Below are 18,299 nucleotides of genomic sequence, written 5' to 3'. Positions count from 1 at the left end.
GGGGTGCGAAAATAGTTAGCTGATTTTAATTGTGATTAACTCCTTTAACGACCTAGATCTGATTATTAGGTCAACTTGCTCAATTTATGATTGATTAAATTATATGATCAATTTAAACATCCACAATCACAAATATATGTAAAATAAAGCAAGTAAAAGTTTAGATAGATTGTATCAGGATTTTTAGCGAGGAAACCCCAATTGATAAAATACGTCAACTGTTTGCATAGGAAAAACCTCGTAAACTATTCAGTCCGAAGTAAACTGATTCACTATGTTTGAAACAAAGTACACTGAACTTTGACTCTGGCTCACACCCTATCATTCTACCAAACACCAATTGCTGACAATCCTATTGCTTTGCGACTTCCCGTCCAACAACCGCAACTTGACCTCAGGCTTATGCTTGATATTTGTAGAAGAGTAGCACATAGATCAGACAACACTCCTCAAATGCTCCAACCTTTCAAAGTGTGATCGCTTTTACTTCTGTTCTTCAAAATCGGAACTCGATGTAGAAAAATTAAATCCTGCTCTTCATTTCGAATCTATGAATCTCCAATATAGCTCCAGTTCTGATGAGATAGAGAACAACACCAATAAATCATTCATGAATATATGTGTATGCTCTCATAAATAAATTCAGAATAATCAGATTTGATTTTTTGAATTTTCTCTCTCTAAACGGCTTTCTCAAAATATATAATTGATTTACCCTAAAGTCGTGAATAAACCTCTGTGTATGACAAGGTTTATATAGAGTTTATAAAGTCTTAATCCCTCTAAAAATATGAAATTTTTTGTGCATAGGACTTGGAAAGAAGTTGGAATCAAAAAGGAAACAATCAGAAGAAGGAAACTGAAATTGAAATAGTACCATGACTTCTTGAACTAGTTCAGAGAGGCTAAACCGGTTCAAGATTGGCAGAGTGTATTTGAAGCCAATCTTGAGCATCTTGAACTGGTTCAAAGGGGCTAAACTGGTTCAAGTTTGGCAAACTTGATTCCCTTGGTTCCTTCAGCCTAAAATCATTCTACTGTATGTTCTGAACAATATGGAAAGTATAAAATGTGTCCAAACCTATTTAGAGTCGTTCTTAATGTATTGTTCTTACCTTTTTCTTCAAATGATCTCAATTGTGGTAACTTGAACAACCTCTCCAATTCTGTAGTCACTGTCGATCTTGATAACTTACAGAACAAGTAACTGGAATTACAACTCGACATGGACTTGTTTTGACAACGAAATTAGCCAATTATAAAATATATATCTCATAGTTTGCAAAGCTGCAAATCACACACCAATGGGGCCAACGCAATCGTCGATGTATTTGTTGACAAAGTCAAAGACAATATTGATGTATCTCTTATAAAGTGCAGAAAATGCCCATCCGGTTGCATCATTGAAGATAAATCAAATGGCCATTGTAAGGTAATTTTACACACACACACACACACACACACATAACAATGTATTCTCTACTTTACATTATAAGATGAATGAGACAAATGTTAAATTTTCTTCTATTTGCTTGTGTAAATATAAGTAAATGACCTTCCAATGCTTATCAGGTGACTTGGGTAGAGCACTTGGAATGCCAGAAAACCACTCTCCACACTATGTATCGTTCCATTGCTCACAGCGGTCTAGCTTTGGCGCGAGGCATTGGGTGGCGACGTTGTTTGTGATGTTAATATAATGACTTTGTTTGACCAAATGAAAAAACTCAATTTCTGTATGTTGCTAATATTTTCAATGAGATCATGAAGGTCATCCTACTAAAATTATGCAAAATCATGAAGTTCATCCTAACGCAAATTGCCAATATAATGACATCGAGGTGTCCATAAGGCAACCACAATTATTTGTAATGTCAATATAATGAGTTTGTTTGATCAAAATCATGAAGTTTGTGACGACCCTGGTTTTTAGGCCAGCGTGTCCTGTGATGAACCGTAAGGATGATCCGATAACGGATCTGAATGCGGAAGCGAAAACAGAAAACAATACTCTAAAAAGTCAAAGTGACCTTCCATGAGGTCGTAGAACTCAACAAGAACTGATGCGGAAGCAAAAGATCGAAAATATGACAAATAAGCCCCTAGGGGCAAAATAGTCATTTTTGAAAACTGTAGATTCGGGGGCATCTAAGAAAATATCTTTTGGAAGATATTTTCATTCTGGGGCAGTTTCGCAGTTAAACCTTTTTGTAGGGGCCATTGTGCAATTAACGAAAGTTATTGCAAAATGTCTTGTTTGGAGCCTGGATCCTCGTACGGGATTCATTTTCACTTTTTGTTGACTTGTAAATTCATAGAATTTCGTTCTGGTCATTTTTCTCTAATTTCAGAGTTTCTGGACCCGGTTGCCGCCGAACTTGTTCGGGGCATAACTTTCTGCCGTTTTTGCCTTCATCTTGAGTGGTTTCCTTGAAATACGTATCTTTACTTTTATAAGAAAGTACTCTAGTTGCTCCCGGTGTCCATAGGGGCATGGATGCAAAGTTCTTTGAAATTATTTTCTTTTCTTGGGGTGTTTTTCTTAAATATCTTTTGAAGATATTTTATTTCAGGGGTTTTTAAGAAAATATTTTTGGAAGATATTTTCATTCTGGGCCATAAGTGCAGTTTTTACTTTTTGGAGGGGCCATTGTGAAATTAATGAAAGTTATTGCAAAATGTCTTGTTTTGAGCCTAGATCCTCATACAAGATTCATTTTCACATTTCATCGAGTTGTGTACTCTTGGAATTTCCTCCTGGACGATGTTTTCCAGTTTCAGGGTTTCTGGTCCTAATTAGCGCCAAACTTGTTTTGGGCATAACTTTTTGCTCGGGACTCGATTTTTGACGCCGTTTCTTCCGTTGTTCATATTTTATCATTTTGAATCTTTTTTGTTCACAAACTTTTTCCATTTGAGCACGTCAGCTCAAATTTTACTTTTTCGGACCCGGCGAGGCCTGCTTCGGGGCACTTTTTGAGATTTGTATAAAAGGGGGGTTAGATATTTCATTTTTCATCTTCTCCCCTCTTCATGCACAACCTGGAGCTCCCATGGCAGCCCAAGGGGTGCTGCCATCTTCTCTCTCCTCTTTTGGTTCACTTTTCAATGATGGAAAGTCTTCGGCCTTAACGTTTGTTGTTCCCCTCCAACATGTGTTAGCATATTAAATTAGGCATTTGCATGCTCTCCAACATAGTTGAATTTGAAAGTAATTGGAAGTGTTTTGAAAATTAGTAATTATTAATTAATTTGCCCCGAGTGCACTATTCACTCTATTTAAATTCCGACTTAATATTCTTGACTTACATGCCATATAGCTTCACATATGTTTGATTTAGAATATTCAATTAGGTTTTCAAACCTTTCATTTAATTAAATTCCTTGTTTAAGATTTAATCCTCATGGTGATATACAACTTGGAATTGAATTGTGGCATACTAGAAAATTAAGTTTTGGTGTGGTTGTTCACATATATTAAATTGGGATTAATTGCATGAGAATTGCAATTTTTAATTTATATTTAACTTTAGTGAAAGGTTAAGTCGTATGGTCTTAAATTGAATGAAATAAACTTGTAATGTAATATTACATTAGTCCTTGACATATTCTCTAAGATATGTTAAATTGAGAGCATTTGGTTAAATTTGAAAATCTAGAGATCTTAATTAAAAGAATTAATTAAAATCTATTTTGTGGTCCCAATAGCTTAATTAAGGTTTTAACTTGATATTTGTATTGGCCATGACTTGTTTACTAGTATATATTAAATTGGGACTATCTGAAGTTGTTTTAGAACCTTGGGATTTAAATTGGCATGATTTAATTAAAGTTCTACTTTGTTGTTCTAACAACCTAATTGAGTTTTAGAATGGATATAGGTGATGACCTTGCCATGCCCTTTAACATGTTTTAAATTGGGGTTAATTGAAATTGAATCGGAAATCTAGAGAATTTAATTGTGTTTATCTATTTAAATTCTATCAATTTGCTCCATGATCTAGTTGTGTTTTAGAAGTGATTTCTATATTCAAATCATGGGCTTGAACTTGTTGTATATTCATTTGGTTATGTTTTGAACATTGGGTAACATAGTTGCTATGTTTGTATTCATGAGAATATGTTTTCCTTATTAAATATATTGTTGCCTTGTGTAATGATTTGCACACTTCGTGTTTAACATCTTTCATGCATAGCGTGTAACAAATCGCACACTGAAGATTCGACATTCATCATATCATATTAGTTGTGGATTTAGAGCATGTATTGTATAGGTTTCCAAATTTGGTTGTGTTTATTAGATAGTTGATTATCATGCATATTCCTGTTGATATATGCGTTGTTGCACAACTTGTTGATTTTGAAAACTTGGGGATGTCGTTGTTTGACTATGGCTAGGACGTGGTTCTAGTACGGGGGATAGTCCCTCTATATATAATCTAGTGCGCACATAGGGAGGTTACCCATGGGCTACTAATCCTAAAGTAACTATGTTGTCGGTCTGATTCGGCGTGACGTCCGAGTATCCACTTTGTTTGATTTCGCAGTTCATTTTCAAGTTGATAACTAGATGATGTTGTAACTTGTTGTTTCTTATTTGTCGTTCCATTTTAAGTTACAGGATGTTAACTTTGCGAAATTGTGCTTTATGCGTTGTATTGGAAGTTCCAATGTTGGTTAAATTGCATCGATATTGAAAATCGTGTTTTGACGTTCTAATAAAGTTTAGGATTGATCCTATTGATTCATTTATAACATTGACGTTCTAAGTTGATGGCTTTGAGAACTTAAACCTTGTTGCATTGTATAACATGCTCTTTTGTTGTTGAATTGCATGGATAATATGATTCTTGTTAACTTGTATTTAAATATGCTTTTGTTATGTTGTATGGATTACTCTAGACCTAGTTCAATTGTATTGAAAATGCAATTCATGTTAATATATGCTCAAGCATACTTCTTGTCGTGTTCTTTAGATTATCCCAAAGATGATTCGTTTCATACACGTATGTATATCATGATTCTTGTTGCTTAGACTCTAAGGTAGCTTAGGATGCTCCCCGAGTCTCACTTGGACATAGACGTTAGGTGGCATGAGCCACTTTAACATGTTTCACCTTAAGGTGATAAATTTGTAAAATGCTAGGTCGATGCATGCTCATCTCCTAAGAGTAGCTTTATGTTACTCACCCCTACGATAATGGGGCATATTTCAGGTACGAAGACTTGGTTCGTGAAGCCTAGCATTCCTTGGATGTCGAGTAGCTTTCAAGTTTCCATTTCATACAAATATTAGCATGAAATGTCATTTTGTAGACTTATATGTCAAAATATGTATGTTTGATTCATTGTATGTAGTGTGTACTTAAGTACACTCCTTTCAATGTATTTGATATGTATGAGATGAGGCCGGAGGCTAATGACGTATATATTGTATTTTATGCAACTTTTTAACTTCATGAAATGTTATGAAAAACTTGAAAAATCGCAAGTCATTCATTCACCACGGTTGCATCAGGTGTGGGAATTCCATTTTCATTCTTTTATAGGGTCTTATTAATCTTGTATGAAGTGTGGCCAAGGGCCAAACGGTCATTTGATCCCGTTTTGCATTTTTGGATTCCATGTTTTCCATTCCAAGTCCATTTTTGCCTTTTTGCCCGTTGGGGGGTCGGATTTTGCATCGACTATATTTTTAAGCCATGGACCATTGTAGCACGTCTAAATAGGTAAGTTACGTTTGCGTGCATAGTCGTTTCCGGGCAAAACCTCATCGTTTGTGTTTTGAGCCTCTTGTGAATTCATTTCGCATTTTTTTTTTTTGCCCTTTTCTGATCTAGGGGCATTCTGGGTACTTCATAGTGTTTATTTTTCATTTTCGTCCCCATGCTAGGTAGAAAACGTGATTTTAGGGGAGGTTTCTTCTTCATGTTTTTACAAAAAAAATCATCTTAATGTCGAAAACAACTCGCAGATCTGAAAAATCTGGTCGTTCCAGGTTTTTCTGGAAAAAGTGCTGATCTAAGGGGTATTTCAGGTATTTTACTTGTAAAATAAAATCTTCTCTTGACATGGTCATGTAGAAAACATGATTTGGAGGGGGGGGGGGGGGGGGGAAGGGGGTGGTTGTTCACAACTTTTTGCCAAAAAATGTGGTTTAAGCCCTCAAAACTACATTTGAAGTCCAAAAATCTGGGCAGGTCCTGCCCTGATTTGAACCTAGAAAATTATTTTTTTTGAAACTTTGAGGCTTCATATCTTCTTTGTCCCGACTCCAAATCAAGTGATTTTTGAGTCTAAGTTTATTAGTTTTTGCTGGTCTATATAACGGTATGCACGATTATATCAAATTATATCTTAAAAGATCATTTTACCCCTTGTAAAGTACCCTTGCCGCACTGATTTTAAACCCAAAAATTGGTTTTTATGAAACTTTGACGTTTCATGTCTTTTTCGTCCGGACTCCAAATCAAGTGATTCTTGAGTCTAGATTCATTAAATTTTCCCGGTCTATCTAACGGTATACTCAGTTGCATCCAATTTTGTCTAAAAATACCTTTTTACTCCTTGCGAAGTACCCTTGCTGCATTGATTTCAAACCCAAAAATGTGATTTTTATGAAACTTTGGAGTTTCATATTTTCCTCATCCGGACTCCGAATCAAGTGATTCTTGAGTCCATCTTGATTAGTTTTTCATTGTCCTTCCAGTGGTGTACTCGGTGGCACCCGAATCCACAATTTTTAGAAATGACTATTTTGCCCCTGGGGGCTTATTTGTCATATTTTTGGTCTTTTGCTTCCGCGTCAGTTCTCATTGAGTTCCACGACCTCATGGAAGGTCATTTTGACTTCTTAGATTCTTATTTTCTGTTTTTGCTTCCGCATATAGGATCCGTTATCGGGTCAATTTTCGGTTCATCACAGGTCACGCTGGCCTAAAAACCAGGGTCGTCACATACATATTTCATGGAAACCACTCACGATAAGGATACGTGAAGTCAAAAACCAACTCCGAGCTTGAAAAGTGAGATTGTGCCAAAAATTGACAAACGGAGATAAGACGAAATAGAGAAAAGGACGAAATAGCGCATAGTATCGAAAAACGAAAAATGTGAAAATGACTCAGTCCTCAAAGGAAGTTATCAATTCACATGAAAGAGTCTCAGAAACCAATTCCGAGCACTCGAGATGACACTAAGCGACAAGAAACAGAACTCAGAAAGGAAAATTAAACGAAAAAAATTCATTCGTAAAATTTCAGGAAAAAGGAAAGGAAGGCAAATGATCGGGTCGTTACAAAGTTCATTCTAACGCAAATTGCCAATAAAATGACTTAGAGGTACCTACAAGGCAACCACAGTTTTATATGATGTCAATATAAGAGGTTGATTTGAAATTTGTTTTAACTTGAAGGTGTATATTAGGTTGATTTGAAATTTGTTTATAAGTAGTATAATATTCAAAATATATCATCATTGTACTGATCAAAAAGAATGATTGTTCACACTTGTATAGATTTACAGCTTTATGTATGGTGGGTTGGATGCAATTATAAGTTTTCAAGTCAAGTTTTCAATTGAAGTTTTGACACTTGTCCAAATCATGATTTATACATGGTGTGATATGGATGAAAATGCCTTTGTGCAGGTGACAACCAAACAATGTAGGTTCAAATATTTAAATAGAAGTAATAGTGATAAATAACAAATTTCAATAAAAATTTCAATTCTTAAATTATTTCCCTCATGTCCTTTATTATTATTTTTAAATAATACCAATGATACAAATATTATAAACTTTGAAATATGAATATAATTTATAGAATTACAAAACTTGTCTAAATTTTAAGATTTAACTTCATTTCATAAATCTACTTTTGAAAATTGAATTTATACTAATATACATACTTGTGTTTTGCAATTTTTGTTGGTTGTTGAAGTACATTTTTACAAATTTTTAATATTATTTATATAATTTAATATTATTATAAATTGCTTCCTCGTCTTTAGGTTTAGGTTTTATGAAATGAAGTCGGTGCCTAAGTGGTATTAGTATGTATAATACTTATTACTTATAAAAAAAAAAAACGTAAGGTATGATGGTATGTGACTTTATATATATATATATATATATATATATATATGCTGGAGAAAGTAAATATATATGCTGGAGAAAGTAAAAATATAAGATATTGCTATATATTAATATTATATATATATATATATACATATATATATTTTATGGATTATCCACGTATTGTCACAGAGCGAATTCACGGATCAAATCGGATTGGATCGAATTTTTGACAATTTATCTATGAATTACGAATTCATTTTTTTTTAAATCCACCACTGAAATTTATAGGTATGATAATTCGATTCAATCTATACGAATCGAATCGAATCAAATTAGATTCGTAAATTTTCCGTCCACCCCTTCAATTGATGAAAACAATTATTTTGATTTACTTTTGGTGACAGGAACCCTCTGCCCAAGTAACTTTTGTTTCTCATTTAATTTTGTAGCTGCCAATGCCAAGATGTCCTTTTGTTACACAGGACATCAACTTAAAAAGTCAGCTTTCCGAAAAATAATGCATAAAATTTGTTCAGAATTCAAGGCAAGCATCACCACTCATTCATATATGTGTAACACCGACAGGAATATATCATTAATTTTGAAAATGTTTATTGCAAAGATGACTGGTGAGTCAACTTGAAGATGCTTATGAATACAAGTAGAGATTATTAGTGGGACAAAGTCAAATCTTGATTTTTTTTTTTTTTTTTTGGAACCAAACAGAGGAACTAGACATCAAAGAGAAGGAATTACATATCAGGGAAGAAGAGTATTTAACAACGATGAAGGTCATATGCTCCACTTTAAAAACATGTTTGTCCAATAAGAGAGTAACCATATTATCTCCACCAGGATAATCTTGATAGGCATAATAAGATTTGGTGCTTAGAACATTCAAATGTTGATAAGGACCTTGACACAGTCGGGCTGTTTCAATAGCTCAAATGCTTTGTTTATTTCATCCAGTGAAACTTCATGGGTCAATAGCTCATCTAAATTGATTTCCTGTAAAGAACACACAAAAATAAATAAAAAATCTCAAGAAGCATTACAACAATGATTTAATTAGAAAAGTACCTTATTTATACATTTGTCAAATATGGTTGGAAGATCTGATTGGATTTTGAGCCCGCCATAAATTGAACCCTTTAAAGTTCTGCCACATAATAGGGGGACAAAATTGATCATCCCTTTCTGTTGAAGTCCTGCACCAATTAATATGGACGTCCCAATTCCCTAATGTTGCACCACCACCATAAAATAATATAAATTAAATTAAATTAGCCTTAGTGATTAATGAAAAGCAGTTTGTATAAAACATGTTTACACATAGATACATACATATATATATATGTTGTTTCATTATAATTTGGAAGTTACAAATTCGCAACAGAAAATAGTATTTAATTAAGACTACATATATATTAACGAAGGAGGATCAGACAACCATAAAATTGCTTTATCATGGGATAAAGACCACTAGTTGTGAAGATAAAGCCATAAATATTTAGACATCACATATTTGAAACAGAGAATGGTCTTTTTAACTGTAGATAAGACTCCATACTTATGTGTGTGTGTGTGTGTGTATATATAGACGAAAGAGGATCAGACAATCATAAAGTTGCTTTTTATGATATGAAGATCACGGGTTGTGAACGTACATTAAACTGGATACTCGCTAGCCCTTTAGTGTGTGTGTATAGATATATATATCTATATATATATATATATATGTATGTATATATGCAGATAGATATATATATACCACTTTTGTAGCTTCAAGGGCCTCGTTGACTAATGTTGCGACTCCAGTACATTCGAAGCAGTAGTCAACACCTGTTCCTCCTGTAAACTCCTTAACCAATTCTGAGATAGGTTTATCAGAATCACTAGGGTTTATGAAATCAGTCATGCCGAAGGCCTCTCCTTTCTCCCGTTTTTTGTCATTTATGTCTATGCCAATTATTTTGGATGCCCCACGGTTTCTGGCTCCCTCTACCACCTGCACTTACTCGAACAAATTTAGACCAACACGGTGTGCATTGGGGTATAATTTGGATAGAAACAAAAAGAAATATAACGTTAAAGAGTTGTTATATAGAGTTTGTGAATCGTATCTATTAATTTATTATTTGAATAGTGAATGGCGTAATCATGATATCATTAAATATTATGTAAAGTCATCATGTTTAATAATGTCACAATGATATTATTCTCTCACATAAAATAACGGATGCACATTACTTACTACCCGCATAAAACAACACCATGCACACTCATTATTATTCTAAAGGTCAAGTATAAGAAAAAATAAATAAAAGATTGTGTCAACTCTCTCATATTTGAATAACTTAAAAGAAAAAGAAAATAAAGGGGTACTGGTAAATAAACCTTATTCATGCTTTGGGAGAGAAGAGGAGAGAAATGAAGTGATTGATTTTATTTTTGAAGTGATAAAATAAAAGAAAAAAATACTTCATATGAAAAATAAGGGCACAATGAGTAACCATATTTAGTCCTAAGGGGTTGGCTCCAATGATGATATCAATTTTCTAAAGATTACGATCGCAGAAATAGTTCGAGTTTTACTCAAGTGTGGAGGGATTGCTTTGTACCGGTTTCGTGAATTAGTCTAGGCAAAGCCCCGGACACCCGATTATCCCAAAAAAAAAAAAAAAAAAAAAAAAAAAAAAAAAAAAAAAAGAAGTAACCATATTTGCAAGAATTCAGAAAATCGTAACTCTTTTAATTAAATTTCCTCAAAACAGTTATTAAGTACTCAAAAAATAGAAAATTGTTTTTAAAAAGTTATAAACAATTTTTCTCGAAAACAAGCTTTTATATATTTTATTGTCACTAATTTTAAAAAATAGAGAGAGAAGAGATCATTAGCGTTCACAGAGAGAGAGAGAGAGAGAGAGAGTGTTTTAAAGCATTAGACTATTCTTCTTTTGGTCACATTCTTCTCCTCATTTCTGACCAATTCAACCCATCCCACTTTCTAATTTTCTTTCATTTTATTCCAATTTCTTGATATTCCAAAAGTAGCATAAAAATAAACCATTGTATAACCCAATTCAGAGCTGAAACTATAAAAGCAAATGAACACACAGAGTTAGTTATATATATATATATATATATATATATATATATATATATATATATATTTATATTTATATATTTATTTATACATACCCCTAGTCCAACAGCACCAAGACCCAAAATAGCCACAGAAGAACCCTTGTGAATTTTGGCTTCCTTCCAAGTTGCCCCAAATCCAGTTGCGAAGCCACAAGAGATAAAGCTAGCGTGTGGGAGTGATATCCTTGGATCAAGCTTGACAACATAGTTAGAATCAATAACTATGTACTCTGACCATGTGGAGCAGCTAAAAAAGTGGTACAATTTTTGGCCATTGATGGACATTCTTGATGTGCCATCAGGCATTAGACCACTGAAACCCAAAGGGTATGCCAAGCACAAATTTGACTTCCCTGACTTGCAATTCTCACATTTCCCACACTCCCCTATGTAGGTTGGCATCACAATGTCACCTTCTTTAAAACCTCTCACTCCTTCACCAACACTCTCTACCATCCTGTGTAAACAAATTCCATCTATTTTGTGAGTAAATATATATATATATATATATATATATATATATATATATATATATATATATATTTTCAAATGTATATAAAATGGGACATTTTAGGTATTTAAATTTTAAAATTTGAGTTCCAATTATTGAGAGAGAGAGAGAGAGAGATTACCCAGCACCTTCATGCCCAGGAACTCGTGGGAACAAAGGCTGTAAAAGTATTAAAAACAAAATCAGCAAACACTAAGCATACATTCAAGGATATTCATATATTTGACACTCTATTTTTCACCAATTACATTTCACTGAAATTATTTAATAAATAAAATAACAATTTTATTCATCAAAAGGTAGAGTATGTGAATACTTTAAAAATACTTGTAGTGTGTTTTTCTTGAATGACAATAATGTCATTTTTTATTTAAAAAAAAAAAATTTGGAATGCAGGAGGAAGGGTACTAACAACTGGAAGGCCATTGCAGCAAAGGATATCAGTGTGGCATAGACTTGCACACAGCATCTTAATCCTAATTTCTGATGATTTTGGAGGCTCCACTTGTATCTCTTCCACCTTCAAGGGTAGCCCCGCCCCCCACGACACCGCCGCTGCCACATCATTTCATCAATCAATATATATATATATATGCATGTTATTTTTTACTTAATGTAATTATTAAACTTTAGATTAGTTTTTATTGAATTACTCAAACAGTGTGATACTAAAATAAACATGGGTAGTCTTGTTTTTAGTAAAATGGATGAAGAAGTTGGCTGCAAAATCGCAAAATTAGTTTGAAAACCACTGCAAAATCGTAACATTAGGCTGAAGTATTGAGAAAATTAAGAAGAAATAGATTATCTTTCTGATTTTGGAGAGAGAAAGAGAGAGAATTTGATCCCAAGCAGAAAATTACTTGTGAATGACAAGCTATAACATGAATGGAATGAACCTCGGAGATAGAGGAGCTTATTTGCGTACCTTTGCATGTTATGACCTGTGAATTGGTCTTCGACATGGTTATACACTCCCAAGCTTTTGACAACAAGGAACAAAGTTGCTCTCTCTTTATCTCTCCAAGTGTGTGTACACACGCACACATATATATATATAGATATCATTACGTATAATTAAGGGTTTCTGAAATTTTTAGAAAAGAAGACAAAGGACTTTCTCTTTGTGTGTATCCACCACATAAATTTATTAATTTATGAAATGTGTAACGCGAACCGCGTGCTGGGTTTCTTTAATTGCAATAATACAACGACAACAACTGATGGATAATAAAAGCCCCTATCTGTTTTTACTGTTCCTCTCTCTCTCTCTCTCTCTCTCTCTCACACACACACACACGCACATTACATAAACAAAGTATAAGCCAAAATAATGTCCTGCTGTTGTGATTTATTATCAGTCCTTTCTTCCCTTGTCTCCATACAAATTAGTATGCGTATTTTTATTTTTCTTATTCAAAATTAGTATGTGTAGTTAACATTCACAATCAGATGCGTTGCAGTCCACTTCATACACTATATAATTCAAAATGAGTTTTCACAGTACAGTAACGCTTTGTCATATAGAGATACGTACATCTACAAGAATTGCTATTTCCAGAGCCATTTTGAATTATTGTGGGGGTCTAATTCACCCACTTTAATAAATTAAAATAAAAAATAAAACTTGTGTATGAATTGACATCCACATACAACTGTATTAGGGTGTGTGTGTATATAATATATACTTGTTAGGTTTTGCGTCTCAAATTCTATTTTATTTGAAAGTTATTTATATGACAACTTCTTGTAAGATAACTGTTGGCCGCTAGCAATAAATTGTAATCCTTGTTTAGCAAGTAATTGGGTGTGGGATTCTATAAATAGAAACCTAATGTATTGTCGAGAGATATGTAACTCATGAGGGGGTTGTGTGTGAGATGTGTAAAGGATATAATGGGTTTAGAGTGAACATTGAAAACGAGAGGGAGTCTTCGAGTATCTACCGTTGGGAGAATGAGTTTGTGTACATGTTCGACAGTGACGAACCCAAAAACTTTATCGAGAGGGAGTGCCATTGAAAGTTTTTCTTAATTTCGCCGGGGGGGGGGGGGGTGGGGGCGGCTGGTAATTCTCTATTATTAAAATTTATCCTCATCATTATAGTGAAATTTTCTCATCCGTGGACGTAGCCCTGATTTAGAGTGAAGTACATAGATTTTGTGTTGTGGTTTGTGATTAGTCTTCTTCTTATACGTGCTTATTGTTATAGTGAAATCTCCTCATTCGTGGACGTATTCTTTGTGAGACATAATTTTTATAATAGGCAAATTTGGATATCAAAACAAATCCGATTGAGTTGTACTTTCAAGTTCAAAATTCAAGATCGAGATCAGTTGCGGAATTGGAAAGTTGTTCAGGTTCAATATACTGAGATCTACGAAAAATGAAAGAATAATACGTTAGGAAAATGAGTTTTTAGGTTAGGACACTTTCCATACTTGGTATAAGTTTTCAAGCTTACCAAAACAGGTGTCATGTGATACCCCTATATTTTAAAGATATTATTTATTGGGATTAATGATTTTTATTTTTAATTTAAAATGATTTGTTTGATTTATTTGAGATTAATTGCTTTTATTTTTATTTTTAAATGATTTGTTTTAATTAATTGAGTATTATGATTTAATTGTCTTATTTGTAATGATCCGGATTTTCACGGAATTTTTTTTTTTTTCCGTTGTCTTTCCTTTTTGAGTTCAGTTCCTCTTCTTTTAGTGCCGTCTTGAGTGCTCTGGAGTGATTTCCGAAACTCTTTTCTGTGGATTGACAACTTCCTTTGAAGATCGAGTCGTTTCCGCATTTTTCGTTTTTCGATAGTATTCACTTTTCGTCATTTTCCCTATTTCGTCCTTTTTCCCTATTTTGTCTTTTCCCCGTTTGACACTTTGTTGTCGTAACCACACTTCTTGTTTTCGGAGTTGGTTTTTGACTTCATGTATCTCCATCTTGAGTGGTTTTCACGAAATACGTATCTTTACTTTTGCAAGAAAGTACTCTGGTTGCTCCCAATGTCCATAGGGGTTTGGATACAAAGTTCTTTGAAATTATTTTCTTTTCTTGGGGTGTTTTTAGTAAATATCTTTTGAAGATATTTTATTTTAGGAGTTTTTAAGAAAATATTTTTGGAAGATATTTTCATTCTAGGCCATAAGTGCAGTTTTTCACTTTTTGGAGGGGCCATTGTGCAATTAATAAAAGTTATTGCAAAATGTCTTATTTTGAGCCTGGATCCTCGTACGGGATTCATTTTCACATTCTGTCGAGTTGTGTAGTCTTGAAATTTCCTCCTGGTCGATGTTTTCCAGTTTCAGGGTTTTTGACCCCGGTTTGCGCCAAACTTGTTTTAGGCATAACTTTCTGCTCGGGACTCGGTTTTTGATGTTGTTTCTTCCGTTGTTCATGTTTTATCATTTTGAATCTTTTTTGTTCACAAAGTTTTGCCATTTGAGCGCGTCTGCTCAAATTTTACTTTTTCGGACCCAACGGGGCCCGTTCGGAGCACTTTTTGAGATTTCTATAAAAGGGGGGTGAGATATTTCATTTTTCATCTTCTCCCCTCTTCATGCACGACCTGAAGCTCCCATGGCAGCCCAAGGGGTGCTGCCATCTTCTCTCTCCTCTTTTGGTTCACTTTTCCTTGATGGAAAGTCTTCAGCCTTAACGTTTGTTGTTCCCCTCGCCGTGCTCTACCTTTCCCCCTTATTAGAATTCAGTTTTGACCATTTCTTGAGTTTGGTTTTGAGGTCAAGTTATGATTTTGATGGGGCTTTCATGGGGGTTATGTTCACGGCGTTGTCCCTGACAAAACCTAGTAGTTTCGTCAGATTCGGAGCCGTTCCATTTTAATTGCTTTTGAGATTTTCATCTCAAATTGAGGTAGGGAATGTTTTAGGCTTTTGTGTGTGTTGTATTGAGTGTTTAGCATGATTATACAACTTAATTGCATGCCTTGTATCAATTCTAGAAATTTTGTATTAATTATTTCTTTGTATGAAATTTAATTCACAAGGATGTGTATAACTTAGAGTGGAACTGTGGCATGTTAGAAAATCATGTTTTAATATATTTGTTAACATATATTAAATTGGGATTAATTGAATAAGAATTGCACTTTTTATTTAATATTTATCTTTGGTGAAAGATTAAATCCCATGGCCATACTTTTCATGAAATGAACTTGTAGTATGCTTTTAAATTAAGTCTTAGCATGTTTGTTAACATACTTTAATTTGAAAGTATTTGGACAAGTATGAAAATTTAGAGATTTTAAATTAAATGATTAATTAAAATCTATTTAATGGTTCCCTTGACCCAATTAAGTTTTTTTACTTGATAATCATGATGACTAGGACTTGTGTACTAGTATATATTAAATTAGGACCATTTGAAGTTGCTTTGAAATTTAGAAGTTTAATTATCATGATATAATTAAATTCTACCTTGTTGTGCCATTGGCCTAATTGAGATTTTAGTGAATGTATGTATATACTATGCTATATTGTATAATATGCATTGATTAGGAGGCCATTTGATTGAGATTTGAAATCTAGGGAATTTAATTAGTTTATAGATTAAATTCCGTTTCTATGGTATTATTGATTAACTCGTGTATTTGACATTGATAGTATGTTTAAAGCATGACTTTTGACTTATAATGAATTTATGAGTTTATATTTTCAATATTGGATTATATTGTTATAGCGTGTAACGAATCGCACTTTGAAGATTCGACATTGTCATCCTATAGTAGTTGTGGATTTAGAGCATGTGTTGTGTGGATACAATCTACTTGTGCATGGAAGGTGACTTAGTGCATTATATAAATTGCGTATAAGTTGTGAACTTATTTGATTATTTTGGAGTCTTGGGACATTGTTATTGTAATTTGGCTAAAGTTCAGTTTTAGTGCGGGAGGTATGAGTTCTCCCCAATTGAGATAGTGCGCACTAGGGTGGTCTTCCCAGCGGGTTAATACTCGGAATAACCAATTTGTTCTTAGTTTAGTCCGAGACGTGATATCCAAGTCTTCCACTATTTGTTTTCGCATTCAATTCCAAGTTATCAATTATGTTTATATTGTGACTGTGGTTTTGGCTATTGGCGATTTGATATTGTTAAGTACATCTATACTAAATTGCTATATTTAGTTGATTTAGCATTTAGATTTCAAGTTGATAACTTTGAGAATCTATATCTAGTTGCTTTGTGTAAGCATGTTTCTATCTGGTTGCTTTGTGTAAGCATGTTTCTAACTAGTTGCTTTGTGTAAGTATGTTATATCTTATTGCTATGTGTAGCATGCTCTTGTGTTGTTGAAATTGCATAAAAGATGTGTTTTATGCTAGAAATGATCTTAGGTAGCTAGGATGCTCACTGAGTCTCATCTTGAACATAGACGTTAGGTGGAATGAACCACAATGATTAAATCATGTACACTTGTAAAACGTAAGTCGATGCATGCTCATTTCCTACGAGTAGCTTTATGTTACTCATCCCTACGATACTGGAGCATATTTCAGGTACAGGATACAAGATTGGAGATTGTAATTGCTTGGGTGATTTGCTGAGATGAGCTTCTTTAGAAGCATTCTTGTTCACATGCAAGTGTTAGCATGTTCATGATTTATCTATGAAATGTAATTTTTCTAACTTGGAGGTTTGACATGTTAAATGTTGTAAATGTATTATAATGAGGCCATAGGCCATTGTAGCACATCTATTTTATCATATTACATACACTTGCATGCTCACTTTGGCAAACAATACCTTCCTTGATGAAACAAAAACCTAAAGTTGCATATTTTTGAGTTTTGACCCTATTCTGTTACAGGGGCATTTCGGGTATTTCACAATGAGTTTTTTTCATTTTTCCTCACGTGTCACGTAGAAAACTTGATTTTGAGGGGGGTTTTTTTTTGCATTTTTCCAGAAAACATCATCTTGGCCCTCAAAAATCCATATTTTTCCAGAAAATCCTTGCTGCCAGGTTTTGCAAATTTTTAGTACAAATGTAGTTGGTACTATTCATCGACTTTTTTTGGAAAATCATCACAACCGATCTGAAACTTCCGGAGGTCTTGTGGGTGTATTTTAACATTGCATTTTGAATTTAGGTAATTTAAAAACCTCCCGAAACCCTATTTCCAAAACTTAGGCAGTAGCTCGGATTCGTTTTTTTCCTCTTGACCTGATTTTCTTGGGGGCATTTTGGGCATTTTACAATGCATTTTTGTTTGTTTCCATCTGCAATCAGTGTAGGAAACTTGATTTTAGGGAGGGTTTCTTTTTTGAGTTTTTCCAAAAAAGTCCGTTTAGATGCCTGTTTTTACTCTCAGTTGTAGTAGTGGTGGGTTATCCTCGTCGGGCCGCCACGACATCATTTTTGTTTTTGACCTTTCTCCCCCGTCCGGACTCCAAATTGAGTAAACTTTTTTTTGAACTTGACTAATTTGTCATTGTATTTCCAGAGGTTTGCTCGATAGCACCTGAATCCATTTTTTATAAAATGACCATTTTGCCCCTAGGTTCTTTTTGTCCGTTTTTGAAACGACACTTCTGCAT

General features: G+C 33.8%; 1 protein-coding gene across 1 annotated transcript; it reads right to left on the bottom strand.

Annotated features, from left to right (window-relative positions):
• Positions 1 to 8,667: 8,667 nt before the first annotated feature.
• On the bottom strand, positions 8,668 to 12,785 carry LOC132268279 (8-hydroxygeraniol oxidoreductase-like). Its single transcript, XM_059769106.1, has 7 exons — positions 12,664 to 12,785; positions 12,148 to 12,290; positions 11,857 to 11,894; positions 11,279 to 11,681; positions 9,849 to 10,085; positions 9,158 to 9,316; positions 8,668 to 9,085 (listed from the first exon to the last, which is right to left on the bottom strand). The coding sequence occupies exons 1-7, from the start codon at positions 12,782 to 12,784 to the stop codon at positions 8,975 to 8,977; spliced, it is 1,212 nt and encodes a 403-aa protein (XP_059625089.1). The 5' UTR covers position 12,785; the 3' UTR covers positions 8,668 to 8,974.
• Between the last annotated feature and the right edge of the window lie 5,514 nt (positions 12,786 to 18,299).

This window comes from Cornus florida, unplaced genomic scaffold, assembly GCF_030987335.1.
Source record: "Cornus florida cultivar Cherokee Brave unplaced genomic scaffold, ASM3098733v1 CherokeeBrave_3.0.0_Hap2_Chr08, whole genome shotgun sequence".
Taxonomy (NCBI): Eukaryota; Viridiplantae; Streptophyta; class Magnoliopsida; order Cornales; family Cornaceae; genus Cornus; species Cornus florida.
This window is presented reverse-complemented; position numbering and strand designations above follow the sequence as displayed.